This window comes from Ovis aries, chromosome 17 (genome assembly GCF_016772045.2).
Source record: "Ovis aries strain OAR_USU_Benz2616 breed Rambouillet chromosome 17, ARS-UI_Ramb_v3.0, whole genome shotgun sequence".
In the NCBI taxonomy this organism is placed as follows: Eukaryota; Metazoa; Chordata; class Mammalia; order Artiodactyla; family Bovidae; genus Ovis; species Ovis aries.
In genome coordinates this window covers 58087394-58105970 of record NC_056070.1, presented here as the reverse complement: position 1 = coordinate 58105970, position 18577 = coordinate 58087394, and the positions used below count along the sequence as shown (strand labels likewise).

Genomic DNA, 18577 nt, shown 5'->3' with positions numbered 1-18577 from the left:
TCGTTTCTGTTCATTCTGTTTCCTTTTGTATTTAAGCCAGTGGATTTGTTTCTTACAACCAAATGTTCCGTTGCTAAAACGTAAGACAAACATTCAGCAAACCTTTATGGATGTTCAGCCACTTTCCATAGGAAATGGAGCAGAAAAAGGACACATTCCTGCCACTTTAGAAACCCACCGATATTAGGAGCCAAATCCATGCTAGTGCTGTGTCTGCAATGTGATAAAACTTGGCCTTTCAAGTGAATTTACATCAGATTTTTTAAACTGTCACCTGTTTGGGAAGGGAGTTTATCGGGCTCTGACAGGTGTTGACTACAGCTTATTTAATATTATGCAATGTATGTGTACTCAGTTCAACTTGAAATATCTGTGAAAGTTAGCTGCTCCTTTTGGGGAATCTTAAAATAGTGTGTCAAAAGGACAAAAAGTTAAGCTTATCCATTATCCCCTCACACTTTGTGTATATATCTGTTTTTGTTAGTTGTATTTTAGTGACTCTTAACTGGTCTTTCTGCGGTGTGAATGTTGTGAGAACAGATTATATCCTTTCTGCATGCCCCTAAAACAAGATGCTTGGTGATGCCACTAGAACATCAGCTCCAGGCAGTCAGGGATTTTTTTGTTTATTTTGTCTTGTTCACTGCAGTTTTCCTGGTGCTTAGAATAGTGACTGGCCCAGGGCAGGGGCTCAAATACGTGTTGAATGTATTGTTGCATTGACTGCTTTTTGGCTAAGTATTGGTTAACATGGGTAATAATTCAAGCATAATATTATAAAATAATCTTATAATTCAAGTATTCACTGTTGAAGCCCCTGTAGTTTTAGGGTTGTAAAAGTAGCGTGATTTACCTATATTAACTGAAAAAAAAAAAAAATGACCTTTGATAAAATTAGCCTTCACTCAGGCACCCCTCCCGTCAGCTGCTGTGCTGGCTCCTGCTCGCCTCATCCCCGTATTTTGGGGTCCGATATCCGGCAACACAGTGGGAAGGTGAGACTGTACATCTTGCAGAAGCTGCAGGAGTTTTACCCGTCTTACAGGTGACACGGGAAGAGCGGTGGAGTGGTAATTACGTGGGCAGCTGTAAATGGGTTTTTTTCTTATTTTTCTTTAAAAGATAATTGCCTGCTTATGCAAAAATAATCACAGTGTGTGTGGGGTTTATAACATATGTAGAGATTTAAAAGTATGGCAATAATAGCAGAAAGGCAGGGCGGGAGGCAATGGGAATGTGCAGCTTCCCTGTGTGTGAAGTGGTGCAGTATTGCTTGAAGGCAGACCAGTGAGTTACAGATGAGTGCTGAAAGTCTATAGCCCCTAAAATAAACACAGTTTGGCTAATAGACCAACAAAGGAATCAAAATGATATGAACACATAATTAACCCAATACTCAGTCCAAAAGAAGGCAGAAAAAGAGGGGGAAAGGGAACAAAGAACACACGGGCCAAATAGAAAACAAGACAGGATGGTAGCTTAAACCCACCCTTACCAACAGCCACTCCAGAGGTGAGTCGTCTGCATACCCCAGGTAAAGGCAGACCAGCTGCAAGTGAGCCCACTTCAGACGCCAGGCAGAGTGAAAGGAGAGAGGACACACAGCATGCTAACACCGCTCCAGAGCTGGAGCCGCTCTGTCAGCATCAGCGTGGATTTCAGAGGGAAGAATGGGACAGAAAGACGCTTCACATGGCAGAAGGCCCCTTCATCCAGAGAGCAGTGCAGCCCTAAGTGTGAACACACCTTCAAGAGGAGGACTGATGACAGGTGAGGGTCTGGCTGAGTTACACACTTCATAGTTGGAGAAAATTGACAAAGACCACAACACCACAGACATTCAAAAGAGAAGGGTGTGACCGTTAAATGGATGGCACCTGGAATATATTTTCTAGGAAGACCCTTTTTAGGACAGCTCTGCAGTCTTGCGGTGAAGGGTATTTTATTGCATACAATTCTATTGGGGAAATGATGCCAACAAAACCAATACTTGATTAATAATGAAAAATGTGTTTATAGATAAACTCCATGTGTGCTTCGAGTGAGCTGTGGTTGAGTAACTTCCACACTTGGCAGAACACAGGTTGAGTTTATGTCGATTACTCATCGAGCTCATAGTTATTTTATGCACTTGTAAATGCAGCCGCTCACCCTGCACTTTCTAGCTGACTTTCAGCCCAGCCTCACCGCTTACCAAGTGGCTTTGGACCAGTTGTTGAGCCACTCGGAGCTTCTGATTCTTCTCTTGTCAAACGATGCTGTTCCCGGGGTGGAAGTAAGCACTGTAGGACAGGAGACGAGTGAGTGTGTGAGTACTCGCAGGCTTCGTGCAGTAGCAGTTGCTTTACTGCTTTATTGTGTTGTCGGCAAACAAATGTAGTGCAGGCTTGTTGGGAAGAGGCACGTCCTGGAACGTGCCCGTCTCCCATTTAATATGTGGAGCCCTTGGCATTCTCTACAGTGTGTCTGTTGTTTCTGAGTCTGAATGGAAAGAATTTGCCAAAATATTTGCCAGAGGAATGTGTTGTGGAGCCTTTCTTGATCCACTTACCAACAAGTTTATCATAATTCTTAGAAGAGTACACTGTTTTACATCCGAAGCAGCATTTAACTTGAAGAAAGCTCTGCTTTTGTTTGTAATCACCTCCTTAGCCTACTGACAGTTTGAAAGGCTTGCAGAGCAACCCAAATATATTATTTTCTTCTAACTTGCTGTATTTATTTAGTGCTATTACCCTGTAGTAAGATCCTGCGTTCAGTGCATTTACTGTTTAAAGGTAAAGTTGTCGTTGTTCACCCACTCAGTCTTTCTGACTCTTTGTGACCCCACGGACTGCAGCACACCAGGCTTCCCTGTCTTTCGTTATTTCCCAGAGTTTGCTCAGAATCATGTCCATTGAGGCAGTGATGCTATAAAACTATCTCATCCTCTGCCGACCTCTTCTCCTTTTGCCTTCAATCTTTCCCGGCATCGGGGTATTTTCCAAAGAGGTAGCCCTTTGCATCAGATTGCCAAAGTATTAAGGCCTTAGCTTCAGCATCAGTCCTTCCAGTTAATATTCAGGGTTGATTTCCTTTAGAATTGACTGGTTTGATCTCCTTGCAGTCCAAGGAACTCTCAAGAGTCTTATCCAACACCACAGTTCAAAAGCATCAATTCTTCAGCGCTCAGCCTTCTTTATGGTCCAACTCTCACATCTGTACATGACTCCTGAAAAAACCATAGCTTGGACTAGATGGACCTTTGTTGGCAAAGTGAAGTCTCTTCCTTATAATAGCCTGTGTGGGTTTGTCATAGCTTTTCATCCAAGGAGCAAGCGTCTTTTAATTTTGTGGCTGCAGTCACCATTCACAGTGATTTTGGATTCCAAGAAAATAAAATACGTCACTGTTTCTGCTTTTGCCCCTTCTATTTGCCATGAAGTGATGGGACCAGATGCCATGATCTTAGTTTTTTGAGTGCTGAGTTTGAAGCCAGCTTTTTCACTCTCCTCTTTTACCCTCATCAAGAGGCTCTTTAGTTCCTCTTTGCTTTCTGCCATTAGAGTGGTATCATCTGAATATTTGGGGTTGTTGATATTCTTCCCAGCAATCTTGATTCCAGCCTGTGATTTATCCAGTTCAGCATTTCACATGGGCCCTGCATATAAGGTAAGTAAGCAGGGTGACAATATACAGCCTTGATGTACCTTTTCCAATTTTGAACGAGTTCGTTGTTCCATGTCTGATTCCAAATGTTGCTTCTTGACATGCATACAGGTTTCTCAGGAGGCAAGTAACATGGTCTATTCCCATCTCTTTAAGAATTTTCCACGGTTTGTTGTGATCCACACAGTCAAAAGCTTTAGCGTAGTCAGTGAAGCAAAAGTAGATGTTTTTCTGGAATTCCCTTGGTTTCTCTATCATCCAACAGATGTTGTCAATTTGATGCCTTGTCTAAATCTAGCTTGTCCATTTGGAAGTTCTCAGTGCATGTACTGCTGAAACCTAGCTTGGAGGATTTTGAGTGTTACTTGGCTAGCATGTGAAATGAGCACAATTGTACGGTAGTTTGAACATTCATTGGTGTTACCTTTCTTTGGGATTGGAATGAAAACTGACCTTTTCCAGTCCTGTGGCTGCTGTTGAGTTTTCCAGTTTTGTTGACATGTAGAAGACAAAGTACAAGGCAAAGAAAAATGGAAAGAGGGATTACAGAGAGATGGAAATTGAACGCTTTATCTGCTTTAGATAATAGCAAGTTGTAATAAATAGGACTGGACTTACGGGCGGGCAGTAGAGAAGAAATTGTTTAGTTGCTCAGTCGTGTCCAACTGTTTTTTGACCCCATGGACTATAGCCCACCAGGCTCCTCTGTTCATGGAATATTCCAGGCAAACATACTGGAGTGTATTGCCATTTCCTTCTCCAGGGGATGTTCACAACCTAAGGAACAAACCCACGTCTCCTGCATTGGCAGGTAGTTTGTTGTTTTTTTTTTTTTTTACCACTGAGCCATGCTCTGTAACATGGCAGGCCATACAGCATAACATCCAGATGGAAAAACGATTGCTCTGTCTCCAGCATTTTGTGTGGTTTTCTCCTTTAATCTGCCCAGCAGTCCTAGGTAGTAGGTAATGTTTTCAGTTTTACGATGAGAAAACAGACTCTCAGCTTTGAGTAACTTGCCCAAGGCCTTCCTCAGGCAAACAGTGGAGCTGGGTTTGAACTCAGACAACTGCATACTGTGTTATCTGTGCATGGTTATTTTCAGTGATTTTTGAAAAGTAAAATCAGTTGATATTGGATCATCTGCATTATCCAGCATGAGCCAGAAAATGATTCTTTTTTTTAAGGAATTATTCCTTTTGTTGAGAAGACTAAGAATGTTCCTGGAGTAATAATCGTATTAACAGTTCTACTGATAATTAACTCTTTATTCCCTGATATATCATGTGCCCTTTCAATAGGAATGTTCATAGCCTTTATGTGTCAGGAAATAATTTTGTGTTATCTATTTAAATATTTGTTTCATTTAGAGTTTGGTTTTCTTCTTTCAAGACTTAAAAACTATGCATGTTATCCTTTGTCTGTATTGAATAGCGTATCATCTTCAGGAGGTAATTATTTTCTTGCATAAATGTTTGTGGGGGGAAAGTAGCTTCATGGATGGGAATGGTAAAAAGAAACTATTTGACAAGAAAAGAATAAGTGGCCCTCGAAATACAGGAACGTTTATATTTCTGTAGAGAAGTGTAAGTTTCTGCAGACAGTTTGTTCTCAAACTTAGGCATACATCCCCAGAGTTTGTTGCCCAAGAGCCTGAATTTCTAATAAGCCCCCAAATGATACTGATGCTGCTTGTCCAGGGGCTACACTTGGATATCATTGCTGTAGACAGTTTGAGAAGGGTGGAGACACGACCAGTGTGTGTAAAAGGAATTCATCTGGGGTCAGCATTCAAGGGGCTGGGAGAAGGTTATGTAGTATGATCAAGAAATTTCCTAAGTCGTAGTTTTTAACAAGTCTGGGATAAGTCAAGCTTGTGTTTTAGATTTTGCAAAAGAAAACACCTCTGCTAACCATGGCTAGAAGAAGGTAGTGGTGAGGAAGTTTGTAAAGTATTTGTAAGGACTTCTTAGAATGTAGGTTAACGGCTGTTTTCAGAACCTGCTAGCGTCTAGGTCAGTGCCTGGCGTATTTCAAGCCCTCAGTAATAACGCGTTTCATGTTACTTCATCTCTTAGCATGGCTCTGATCAAAGACAAGAGACAGGCTCCCCTGGTGGCTCAGTGGTAAAGAATTGCCTACCAGTGCAGAGCACATGGGTTGATCACTGGTCCAGGAAGATCCCTCATGCAGAGGAGCAGCTAAGCCTGTGCACTGTACCTATTGAGCCTGTGCTCTGGAGCTCAGGAACCACAGTGATTAGTCCATGAGCCGCAACTGCTTAGCCCTCGTGCCCTAGAGCCTGTGCTCAGCAACGAGAGAAGCTACCACAATGAGAAGCCTGCGCGCCGCAACTAGAGAGTAGCCCCTGCTTGCCGCAACTAGAGAAAAGCCTGTGCAGCAACAAAGACCCAGCACAGCCAAACATAAATAAATTACATATTTAAAAAAAGACAAGAGAGGACAGTTGGTGAGGATGTAGATAGTAGGGAACCCTCGTGCACTGTTTGGGTGTTAGTTCTAAAAGGTCTTGTAGGTCTTCATGAAACCGTTCAACTTCAGCTTCTTCAGCGTTAGTGGTTGGGACATAGACTTGGATTACGGTGACATTGAATGGTTTGCCCTTGAGACGAACAGAGATCATTCTGTCATTTTTGAGATTGCTTCCAAGTACTGCATTTCAGACTCTTTTGTTGACCATGATGGCTACTCCATTTCTTCTGAGGGATTCCTGCCCGCAGTAGTAGATATAATGGTCATCTGAGTTAAATTCCTGCATTCCAGTCCATTTTAGTTCGCTGATTCCTAGAACGTTGACATTCACCCTTGCCATCTCTTATTTGACCACTTCCAATTTGCCTTGATTCATGGACCTGACATTCCAGGTTCCTATGCAGTATTGCTCTTTACAGCATCGGATCTTGCTTCTATCACCAGTCACATCCACAGCTGGGTATTGTTTTTGCTTTGACTCCATCCCTTCATTCTTTCTGGAGTTATTTCTCCACTGATCTCCAGTAGCATATTGGGCACCTAATGACCTGGGGAGCTCCTCTTTTGGTATCCTATCATTTTGCCTTTTCCTACTGTTCATGGGGTTCTCAAGGCAAGAATACTGAAGTGGCTTGCCATTCCCTTCTCCAGTGGACCACATTCTGTCAGACCTCTCCACCATGACCCGCCGGTCTTGGGTTGCCCCACAGGCATGGCTTAGTTTCATTGAGTTAGACAAGGCTGTGGTCCTAGTGTGATTAGATTGACTAGTTTTCTGTGAGTATGGTTTCAGTGTGTCTGCCCTCTGATGCCCTCTTGCAACACCTACCATCTTACTTGGATTTCTCTTACCTTGGGCGTGGGGTATCTCTTCACGGGTGCTCCAGCAAAGCACAGCCGCTGCTCCTTACCTTGGATGAGGGGTATCTCTTTACTGCCGCCATTCCTGATCTTCAACGTGGGATAGCTCCTGTAGGCCCTCCTGTGCCTGCACAGCCACCGCTCCTCGGGTTGCTCCTCCTGGCCGCTGGCCCTGGCCTTGGGCGTGGGTGGCTCCTCCCAGCTGCTGCCCCTGGCCTCGGGCTCGGGGTGGCTCCCCAGGGTCATTGCCCCTGGCCTCAGGCATGAGGTGGCTTCTCCCAGCCACCCCTGATCTCAGACGAGGGGTGTCTCCTGCCGGCCGTCACTGACCTCGGACGCGGGGTAGCTCCTCTCCGCTACCGCCCCTGACCTTGGACGTGGGGTGTCTCCTCCTGGCCGCCGCCCCTGACCTCGGACGTGGGGTAGCTCCTCCTGGCCGCCACTGACCTCGGACGCAGGGTAGCTCCTCTCTGCTGTTCCCACACCGTCACAGCCTGGCACTCTAGGCCGCTGCCCCTGACCTCGGACGTGGGGTAGCTCCTCTCGGCCGCGCTTAGTGCGCCGGCTCGCAAAGACTAATAGAGTTTTGCCAAGAAAATGTACTGGTCATAGCAAACACCTTCTTCCAACAACACAAGAGAAGACTCTACACATTGACATCACCAGATGGTCAACACCGATATCAGATTGATTATATTCTTTGCAGCCAAAGATGGAGAAGCTCTATACAGTCAACAAAAACAAGACCAGGAGCTGATTGTGGCTCAGATCATGAACTCCTTATTACCAAATTCAGACTCAAATTGAAGAAAGTAGGGAAAACCGCTAGACCATTCAGGTATGACCTAAATCAAACCCTTTATGATTATACAGTGGAAGTGAGAAATAGATTTAAGGGCCTAGATCTGATAGATGGAGTGCCTGATGAACTGTGGAATGAGGTTCGTGACATTGTACAGGAGACAGGGATCAAGACCATCCCCATGGAAAAGAAATGCAAAAAAGCAAAATGGCTGTCTGGGGAGGCCTTACAAATAGCTGTGAAAAGAAGAGAAGCGAAAAGCAAAGGAGAAAAGGAAAGATATAAGCATCTGAATGCAGAGTTCCAGAGAATAGCAAGAAGAGATAAGAAAGCCTTCTTCAGTGATCAATGCAAAGAAATAGAGGAAAAGAACAGAATGGGAAAGACTAGAGATCTCTTCAAGAAAATTAGGGATACCAAGGGAACATTTCATGCAAAGATGGGCTCGATAAAGGACAGAAATGGTATAGACCTAACAGAAGCAGAAGATATTAAGAAGAGGTGGCAAGAATACACAGAAGAACTGTACAAAAAGATCTTCACAACCCAGATAATCATGATGATGTGATCACTAATCTAGAGCCAGACATCTTGGAATGTGAAGTCAAGTGGGCCTTAGAAAGCATCACTACGAACAAAGCTAGTGGAGGTGATGGAATTCCAGTTGAGCTGTTTCAAATCCTGAAAGATGATGCTGTGAAAGTGCTGCACTCAATATGCCAGCAAGTTTGGAAAACTCAGCAGTGGCCACAGGACTGGAAAAGGTCAGTTTTCATTCCAATCCCAAAGAAAGGCAATGCCAAAGAATGTTCAAACTACCGCACAGTTGCACTCATCTCACACGCTAGTAAAGTAATACTCAAAATTCTCCAAGCCAGGCTTCAGCAATATGTGAACCGTGAACTTCCAGATGTTCAAGCTGGTTTTAGAAAAGGCAGAGGAACCAGAGATCAAATTGCCAACATCTGCTGGATCATGGAAAAAGCAAGAGAGTTCCAGAAAAACATCTATTTTTGCTTTATTGACTATGCCAAAGCCTTTGACTGTGTGGATCACAATAAACTGTGGAAAATTCTGAGAGAGATGGGAATACCAGACCACCTAACCTGCCTCTTGAGAAATCTGTATGCAGGTCAGGAAACAACAGTTCGAACTGGACATGGAACAACAGACTGGTTCCAAATAGGAAAAGGAGTACATCAAGGCTGTATATTGTCACCCTGCTTATTTAACTTCTATGCAGAGTACATCATGAGAAACGCTGGGCTGGAAGAAACACAAACTGGAATCAAGATTGCCGGGAGAAATATCAACAACCTCAGATATGCAGATGACACCACCTTTATGGCAGAAATGAAGAGGAGCTAAAAAGCCTCTTGATGAAAGTGAAAGAGGAGAGCGAAAAAGTTGGCTTAAGGCTCAACATTCAGAAAACAAAGATCATGGCATCCGGTCCCATCACTTCATGGGAAATAGATGGAAAAACAGTAGAAACAGTGTCAGACTTTATTTTTGAGGGCTCCAAAATCACTGCAGATGGTGACTGCATCCATGAAATTAAAAGACGTTTACTCCTTGGAAGAATAGTTATGACCAACCTAGATAGTATATTCAAAAGCAGAGACATTACTTTGCCGACTAAGGTCCGTCTAGTCAAGGCTATGGTTTTTCCAGTGGTCATGTATGGATGTGAGAGTTGGACTGTGAAGAAGGCTGAGCGCCGAAGAATGGATGCTTTTGAACTGTGATGTTGGAGAAGACTCTTGAGAGTCCCTTGGACTGCAAGGAGATCCAGCCAGTCCATTCTGAAGGAGATCAGCCCTGGGGTTTCTTTGGAAGGAATGATGCTAAAGCTGAAACTCCAGTACTTTGGCCACCTCATGTGAAGAATTGACTCATTGGAAAAGACTCTGATGCTGGGAGGGATTGGGGGCAGGAGGAGAAGGGGATGACTGAGGAGGAGATGGCTGTATGGCATCACGGACGCGATGGACACGACTCTGAGTGAACTCCGGGAGATGGAGATGGACAGGGAGGCCTGGCGTGCTGCGAATCATGGCGTCGCAAAGAGTCGGACACTACTGAGCGACTAAACTGAACTGAACTGAATATGCACGTTGGTGGGCATGTAAATTGGTACAGCCACTGTGGAAAACAATATGGAGGTTTCTCAAAAAATTAACAGGAGCACTTCCCATGTGATCCAGCAATTCCACTCTGGGTATACATCTGAAGGAAACAAACCACTGTGTCGAAGAGATACAAGCACCCTCATGTTCACGGAAGCATTTCTCACGATAGCCTAGACATGGAAGCGACCTAAGTGTCCACTGACAGGTGAATGCATAAAGAAAATGTGGTATATGTATACAGGGGAACACTACTGAGCCATAAAGAAGACAGTCCTGCTATTTGCAACAATATGGATGGATCTTAAGGGCATTATGCTAAGTGAAATAAGTCAGAAAAAACAAATATTGTATGATCTCACTTATATGTGGAATCATTAAAACAAGAAAAACTTCAAAGAAACAGCGATCAGACTTGTGGCTGCCAGGGTAGAGAAATTGATTTAAGGTGGGTACAGAAGTTACAAACTTCCAGTTATGAGTTCTGAGGGTGTAATGTGCAGTGAGGACTGTAGTCACTAATGTTTTGTCACTCAGTCATATCTGACTCTTGCACCGTCGTGGACTGTAGCCCTCCAGGCTCCTCTGTCCAAGGGACTTCCTAGACAGGAGTGCTTGAGTGGGTTACCATTTCTTTCTCCAGGGGATCTTCCCAACCCAGGGATCGAACCCGTGTTTCCTGCATTGGCAGGCAGATTCTTTACCACTGAGCCACCAGGGAAGCCCATAGTTAATAATACCGTATTGTATATTTGAAAGTTACTGTGAGAGTAGATCTTAAAAGTTCTCATTATAAGGAAAAGGATATTTGTAACTATGTGAGGTGATGTTAACTTATTGTGGTAATCATATTTCACGGTATATCAAATCATTCTGTTGTACACCTTAAGCTTATATAATGTTATGTGTCCATTATATTTTAACAAAACTAGAAAGAAACTATTTGTTGTGCAAGAGGACCAGTAGAGTAAGTTAAGAACTCCATATGTTAAACTATTCAGCAATTATGTCCTCCTGTTCTTCTTGGAGGGGTTCCCTGGTAGCTCAGTAGTAAAGAATCTGCCTGCCAGTGCAGGAGACGCGAGTTCAGTCGCTGGGTAGGGAAGATCCCCTGGAGGAGGAGATGGCAACCCATCCGGTATTCTTGCCTGGAGAATCCCATGGACAGAGGAGCCTGGTGGACTACAGTCTATAGGGTCACAAAAGAGTTGGACACGACCTAGCAAGTAAAAACAATTCTTCTTAGATCTCTCATAAAACCACTTTTTAAAAGTTTTTCTTTTTGGCAAAGATAATTTTGGAGAAAATTTTGTATATACAAGAGAATGTATACTAAATTTCTTTTTTACTCTTGTCTCTTTCCCCTGGTTTCTTTCCTTAGAGGTCAGTCAGGTAAATTTTTTATGTGTCCTTCCGGGATAATCCATGTATACAGTGTGTGTGTGTGTGTGTGTGTGTACAGTTTTAAAACACGTAACATAGTGTGCTATACCAGTATTCTGTACTTTACTTTTTTCATTTAACAGTATATTTTGTTGATCTTTTCATATAGCTCATATTTATAAGACTGACTCTTCTGATTGCTCATTTAAACTCCAAACAATGGAGGTACAAACTATGAGGTATTCAGATTCTTATTTAAGAATTTCTTTATTGGTGAACATTTAGATAGCTTCCAATCTTCTGACATGGTTAAAAATGTTGTAGTGACTATCCTACATACCTTTGTAATTTGGTACATATTATCAAATTGCCTCTAGAGTTAGGTGAAATAGTTTACATTCCTAACAGCAGTTTAACAAAAGCCTGTTTCCCCATAACCTCAGCAACAAAATGTATTATGAATTTTTTTGTCAATTTAACATTGATGAAAAACAGTATCCTATTATAGTTTTAATTTGTATTTTTATAATTGTGAGTGAATTTTTATATTTTTTAAAATGCTGTATGTCAGTTGTATTTCTTTTCCTGTGAACAGCATAACATGCTTAGGTCCTTTGTTCACTTTTCAGTTGCTTTTTTCTTTATTGAATCATATAAACTCTTTGTATATTAAGGAAATTGACCTGTTGTTATGTGTCATGCAAGTATTTTTTACCAAGTTATTATTTATCTTTTTATTTTTCTTTATGTTACATGATTATTCTATAATTGTGTGTACTAAGTGAATTTGATTCCTGAATTATTTTTTTCTACATAGGATTTCTTAATATTTGGAATCTAAGGACTGGAAAGTATCCTATTCATCGTTTTGAGCATGATGCAAGAATACAAGCTCTAGCCCTCAGCCAGGAAGATGCAACAATTGCCACAGCCTCTGCTTTTGATGTTGTAATGTTATGTCCCAATGAGGAGGGAAATTTGCAAATAGCTGCAGAATTTGAAGTTCAGAAACTGGTGAGCTTTTAATCTGATTGTTTTGTTTTTCATTCTTAGAATCTCTGTGTCTGATACAAACAGAAATGATACTGACAGCACCCATCTGCCCAGGGCTTCCTGTGGCTCTTTGTCCATAAATCTCACAAGAGCTTTGTGAAATAGGTAGTTTTGTTTCCTCCATTTACCAACAAGTCAGTAGAGACTTAGAGTGGTGAACTGACTCTTGCCCTAGGTATAAGTTGTGATTTAGACCCTAGGACTGACATTGGGGCTGCAGTTTCTCATCACTGGCATCCTCAGCCTCCTTCGGATTGACAGGACGTTCACCCGGGCATCTGAGACCAGGATCTGGCCTGATACAAGAGTGAAAATGAGTGCAGTGGTACATCCCAGGCCATGTGGGAAAGAAGGTTTCCCTCCTACACTTTTTCCATCGGAAGGTTTTCTCACTTGGCATCAGGAGTAATTCTTGAATGAGAATAGATTTGGTCAGTGTTGATCAGGTAGGCGTGTTCCTCAACACCGTGTATGAAACTGAGTTCGCCTTAGTAGTTCATTACATGGAGCCTGTTTCTGAGTTCAGTTGTGCCTGAGCCTCTACATTTGTGTGGTGGGAGACCATGTGATGGTAAGAAGGAAGAGCTGAAACCTGTTTATGTTGAATTTGGGTTTAGTTTAAAGTGAACTTGGTTTTGGCACTTGTAGGAGAGTGAACAGAAAAGCCAACACTGAATAATAAATTGATGGCCGGACCTGGAACAAATCCGCCTCCTTTCCCTTTTCCTCCCAGTGGGAATCTTGTTAGACATGAATAACTAAAAAGCCATGGTGTCACCACCTTACCTCTGTAAGCTGCTTGTCCTGTTAATGACAAGCCTGTCTGGTTTGGGGGTAGCATTCCCCAAAATGCCTGGTGCTGTATTCTCCTCTTGGGGTTTTATTAGAGAAATGCAAAAGTACCATATTTTTGTTTCTTCTCAAAACCACGTAGTGCTTGTTATTTGGCCTCTGCCTAAAGAACTCTGTAGATTAACAATGATTATATGAACTCAGACACTTAAGATGTGAGTCCCTCCAGAAAGTGCAAATCCAACCTTGGCACTCAGGCGGCATGCTGGCACCAACCAGAAGCTTTGTGAAGTCGTGTCCAGTTCCCAGCAAATGGCACAGTCACAGTCAGTCTGAGCTCTTGATCTGCCAGAAATCCAACATGAAGGTGAAATTTAACAGCTAGACTGAGGATGTTGATTTTAGGAAAGCAAAAAGTGACGTTTAGGATGGGGGACAGGGGACTCGAGCGGCCACTGCTGGAGGCATGTGTCATAACACTGTCCATTGTTTCTCACCCTGGATGAGGGCCATCCCTGGAAAAGGCACCTCCAGGCTGGGGGCTGCGCCATCTTTGTCTTCCTCAGATAGGCTGCCTGAGTCACAGTGGCAGTGTTCCCGGGTCGGTAATGCCGGCCCAGAACAGCTGTCCTTTGTGATGGGCGCTGGGCTGGGGATGTGGGCCACCACTCACACCGTCGGGCCTGAGGATTAGCAGAGTTACCCAGATGTTTACCTCTCAAGCGCTTCTGGACGGGTCTCAGGATTCAGGCCTTTGAACTTGCTTGGCTTCTTGTCAGGGACTGTGGATTTTCATAATTACAGAGGTGGCTCACCTTCTGCTTTTGTCCTCTCAGAATTTATTCAGGGAGGTGAAAACCTGATATAAATGGCCCTGGGGCAAGCATGCCCCTTCTGAATCTAGAAAAGCAAATTATTCTTAAAGGGAGCCCCTCCAGTGCGTGCCGACTAGAGAAAGCGGCAGCAGTAGCACGGCCGGCAGGACTGTGTGGTGTTTCGTGCTCCCTGTGGCCTTCCGACCTTGGACGAGGTTGAAACCGGGAGGAAGCAGGTAACTCAGACACTTTCAGCAACACGTTTGTGGTATTTGCCCAAGCGTGACAATACAATTTTGGCTAATTTGGAACTGAGTGAATTTTGTCATTTATTCAGTCTTTTTATGAAGAAATAAAAATTAACTCTGGTTTTTGAATAGTTATTATAGCCTCGTGGTTCAGAATTTAAAAGATACAATCTGGTTTATAGTAAGAATCTCCCTTCTGCTCTGTCCCACAACTCATTTCTCTCCGTGAAGGTGGCCACTGTTAGATTTACGCACATACAAGCCAAGTGTGTCCCAGGCTTCCTCTGCCACTTTTACACACCTTGCCACACTGTAAAGTCCTCTTCCTTTGCTTCCTTGCTTTCCCCCCCAAGTTTGTCTTAGCAGTGATCTGTTTGTAAGAGTTTATAGAGAATGTCAGTGGTTTTTTCTGTGACTGCATGGTATTCCAGGACATCGGTGTACTGTAGATTGTTTAATTAGTCCCTTAGTGAGGCATGTTCTGGGTTTTCTGGTTCTTAGCTGTGACCAAATAGGGCTGCAGCAAATAACCTTGTGAATTTTCACTTTGCATTTCTCTTATTAGGAGTATGCTGTGTTTCTTTTATGATGAGCATCATTTCATTTGTGTAGGAACTGTGTTTCACTTCCTGTGAACCATCCCTTGACCTGTCTTTTTCTGTTGGGTTGCTGATCTTCTCATTGACATGCAGGAGGAATTGTTCATTTGTGACCAAGTCAGGACGAATTGTAGGTGAAACCTGAAGGACTAACCAACCCTTATCCTTTAACAGGTTGACTACCTTGAAATAGTTCCGGACACTGAAAGGTACCCGGTGGCAGTGGCCACCGCTGGAGATCTTGTATACCTGCTAAAAGCTGAAGACTCTGCCAGAACCCTCCATTACGTCTACGGGCAGCCGGTCACGTGTCTGGACGTCTCCGCCAACCAGGCTGCTTTCGGTGTGAAGAGTCTGGGATGGGTGTACGAAGGAAACAAGGTACAAAAATAGAAAGATGTACGATTTAACAAAAACACATGAATGTTATATTTGAAGAGGCAATTTGAAAATTAAATCTCTGATATATTTTTAAAAGATGTGTTCAGGCAGTATATATTGATATATATATATGTGTGTGTGTGTATATATATAATCAGCCTGGTTAAAAAAGATTTCAGGTAGCTCAAAATGATATAAAGTGGCAAGTAATTTCCTTTCTCTTCCCTTCCCCCAGCCCTACTCCATAGAAGAAACTATTAACAGTTTTTAGATATCCATCTAGAAAATTTTAATGCATAGGTGGGTACGTTTATACACTAAAAGAGTGTATCTTTGAAATGAGGTCGTAGTGTAACTACTGTTCTGTGCCCAAGGTTTTATTCAGTAGCGTACCCTGGAGAGCATTCCGTGTCAGCTCCCTCTCCCTGGGATTCCAGCACTGCCTACGACAGTCTGCTTCACCAGTCTCCTCATCGCTGGGCACTGAGGTTGCTTTCTCTCTCTGTGGACTGTTAACAGACAGTGCTCCAGTGCACACTGCAACTTGTCAATCCCCGGGATGAATTCCTAGCATTTATGCCGCTTGGTCAGAAGGTTGATGGACATTGCCAAAGTGCCTTCTGATGAGGTTGCCTCGAAATTTACATCCTTTTCTGCAGTGTGTAAAGTGCCTCTTGATACTCTCTGAGCCAGAAACAAGGAGACAGGTTTCTAATTGAAATTCTTTGCATGATGACTCGATTTTAGCACTACTTAGTATTTTACTATCCTGACTGTAGGCCAAGTATTTAGTCTTAAAACTGACTTACAGAACTCTCTCTTCCAATGGGATCAGCGGGGAGAGTTATGGATAAAGGTTTGTGTTGTTTTGATTTTCCTCCAGTTTGCTGGCTCCTCACCCTGCTGGCAGTGGGTATAATCCCTGGGAAGGAACTTCTCCGAGCCAGCAGCTCCTCTGATATCGTCCTTTTCCTGTGGAAAGAGCCCTTTCCACGTAGCAGTGTCCTGAACTGGGAGAGAGCTAGACTGGATACAGGCTGTCTGTGTTCCAGTTCTAACCCTGCCACCCGCTCCCCACTGTGACCTTAAACGGGTAGCTTAACCTGCATTGTGCCTTAGTTTCCTCATTTGTAAAAAGGAGTCCCATCACAGTACTGACCTCGTAGAATTCTAAGATTAAAGAAACAACGTGTGTAAAGCTTTACCCATAGTGCCTGGCATCAGAGAATTAACAGTCTCTGAGTGCTTCCTGTTCTTTTTCGCACTCATAGTCTGAGCCGAGCCTCTGGTTGTGGTTTGTACATTTTGTCTCTCCTGTGTAATCTCCTGGAAGGTCACATCTCACTTCTCTAGGCGTTTACTGGTTTTGTGACTTGGATTCCTATTATATGTTCTTCAACCAGGAAGACAGATAAAGTGGTTGAAAATACATGAGACTCATTGTAATCTCACTGTAAAAAGGGATCCCTTTGTGCTCAAGCTGGCCTGCTTTGCTGGAGCCTGTTTAGCGTATCTTAGCTGGAGAGTCTGTGATGATATAATTCCTGTGTTTTATCCTCCTGGAAAGTGGGGAAAAAGGGACAGCAGTTGGTTTCCTAAGGCAGTTTCCTTTGTCAGCCTTTGAAAACACTCTTTTCCCATCCCTGGCAAGCTCAAGCTCATTTATTGAAAGAAGAGAGACTATTTGCTTCTTAATTTTTCATCCATCATGCTTTCAGGTTTCAATTATCTCTCTTATTTCTCAGGTTCTCAGTGTAGTGAGGTGATACCTGAATTAATACTAGCCTGGTTTAAATCTTTCATAGTTTTAGTAAATATTTCAGCTGACAGGTCCTATTTCTCTTTGACTTATCTGAGTGGATCTCTTTCTATAGTGATACAGTCGTAGTTGGATGTATTTGAGAAACAGATATATTTGAGAAACCAGTTAAAGGGATGTGTGTGTGCTCAGTTGCTCAGTCGTGTCCAGCTCTTTGTGACCCCATGGACTGTAGCCTGCCAGACTTCTCTGCCCATGGAATTTTCCAGGCAAGAATATTGGAGTGGGTTGCCATATCCTCCTTTCGGGGGATCTTCCTGACCCAGGGATTGAACCTTTGTCTCCTGCATTGGCAGGCAGATTCTTTACCACTGCCATCTGGGAAGCCAAGCCCCTGGTTAAAGAAATAGCTCAGCACAAAATTAGACTTGGAGCACCCTTTAGATATTGGTCTAAATAGGCGCTTTTTTGGATGGCTCTCAAATTTTCCAACCCAATTAAAAAGCATTAATTATGAGAATTAGCTGATTTGTATGTTAATTTGATAAAAATTCATTTTAAAAAGTTCCTGTTCCCTCTAATAACTTGCTGTTGTTCACTTACCAAGACATGTCTGGCTCTTTATGACCCCATGGACTGCAGCACACCAGACTTCTCTGTCCTTCACTCTCTCCTGGCGCTTACTCAAACTCATGTCCATTGAGTCAGTGATGCCATCCAGCCATCTCATCCTTGGCCATCCCCTTCTCCTCTTGCCCTCAGTTTTTCCCAGCATCAGGGTCTTAACCGGTGAGTCGTCTTTTCTCATCATGTGCCCGAGGTGGAGCTTCAGCTTCAGCATCAGCCCTTCCAGTGAATATTCAGGGTTGATTTCCTTTAGGATTGACTGCTTTGATCTCCTTGCAGTCCAAGCAACTCTCAAGAGTCTTCTGTAGCACCACAGTTGGAAAGCATCAATTCTTCAGTGCTCAGCCTTATCTATGATCCAACTCTCACATTCATTCGTGACTCTTGGAAAAACCATAGCCTTGACTAGATGGACCTTTGTCGGCAAAGTGATATCTCTCCTTTTTAATAGGCTGTCTGGGTTTGTCATAGCTTTTCTTCTAAGGAGCAAGTGTCTTTTGATTTCGTGGCTGCAGTCAACCCTCCGCAGCGATTTTGGTGCTAAGAAAATAACGTCTGTCACTTGTTAGTAGGTGTTTTCCATTGGTGTTTTAAGAGTGAAAGTAAATTTGCTACAAGAATGTGTTTAAGCACCTCTCTGAAATCTTGCAGTGGCATTTAGTTACCCAGAGGTTTTGTGAGTACACCAGCAAACTTTGATACCCTTGGGTGGGTGGGCTGTTAGTAGCGCTGGTGAGAACTCTGCATTAAGATGTTTCTCCAACATGAATGCCACCCACTCAAACGTGAGGAAAGCCAAGCCTTTGCTGTGAATCTTTCCTTGTTTTTGCAGAGGCGGGACTTTCCATCTGATTATGCTTAATGGGTTTTCTGCTTCTTCAGAAAAATCAGCATTGCCATGTGAATTAAGCCATGTCACAGTGGCTCTGTGAGGTTTCAGTAGCATCCTGCCATTGCATGACGCACTATTGTAATTCTCAAAGTCTT

The 18577-nt window shown here is 43.2% G+C and overlaps 1 protein-coding gene across 2 annotated transcripts in view; it reads left to right on the top strand.

Moving 5' to 3' along the window:
- Positions 1-18577, top strand: part of FBXW8 (F-box and WD repeat domain containing 8) — a 118539-nt gene that overhangs the window by 65456 nt on the left and 34506 nt on the right. For both annotated transcript variants that reach the window (XM_042234649.2, XM_027956546.3), the window contains 2 exons: positions 12134-12330; positions 14998-15204. In XM_042234649.2, coding sequence (XP_042090583.1) covers positions 12134-12330; positions 14998-15204 — 404 coding nt within the window. The remainder of the gene's footprint in view (positions 1-12133; positions 12331-14997; positions 15205-18577) is intronic.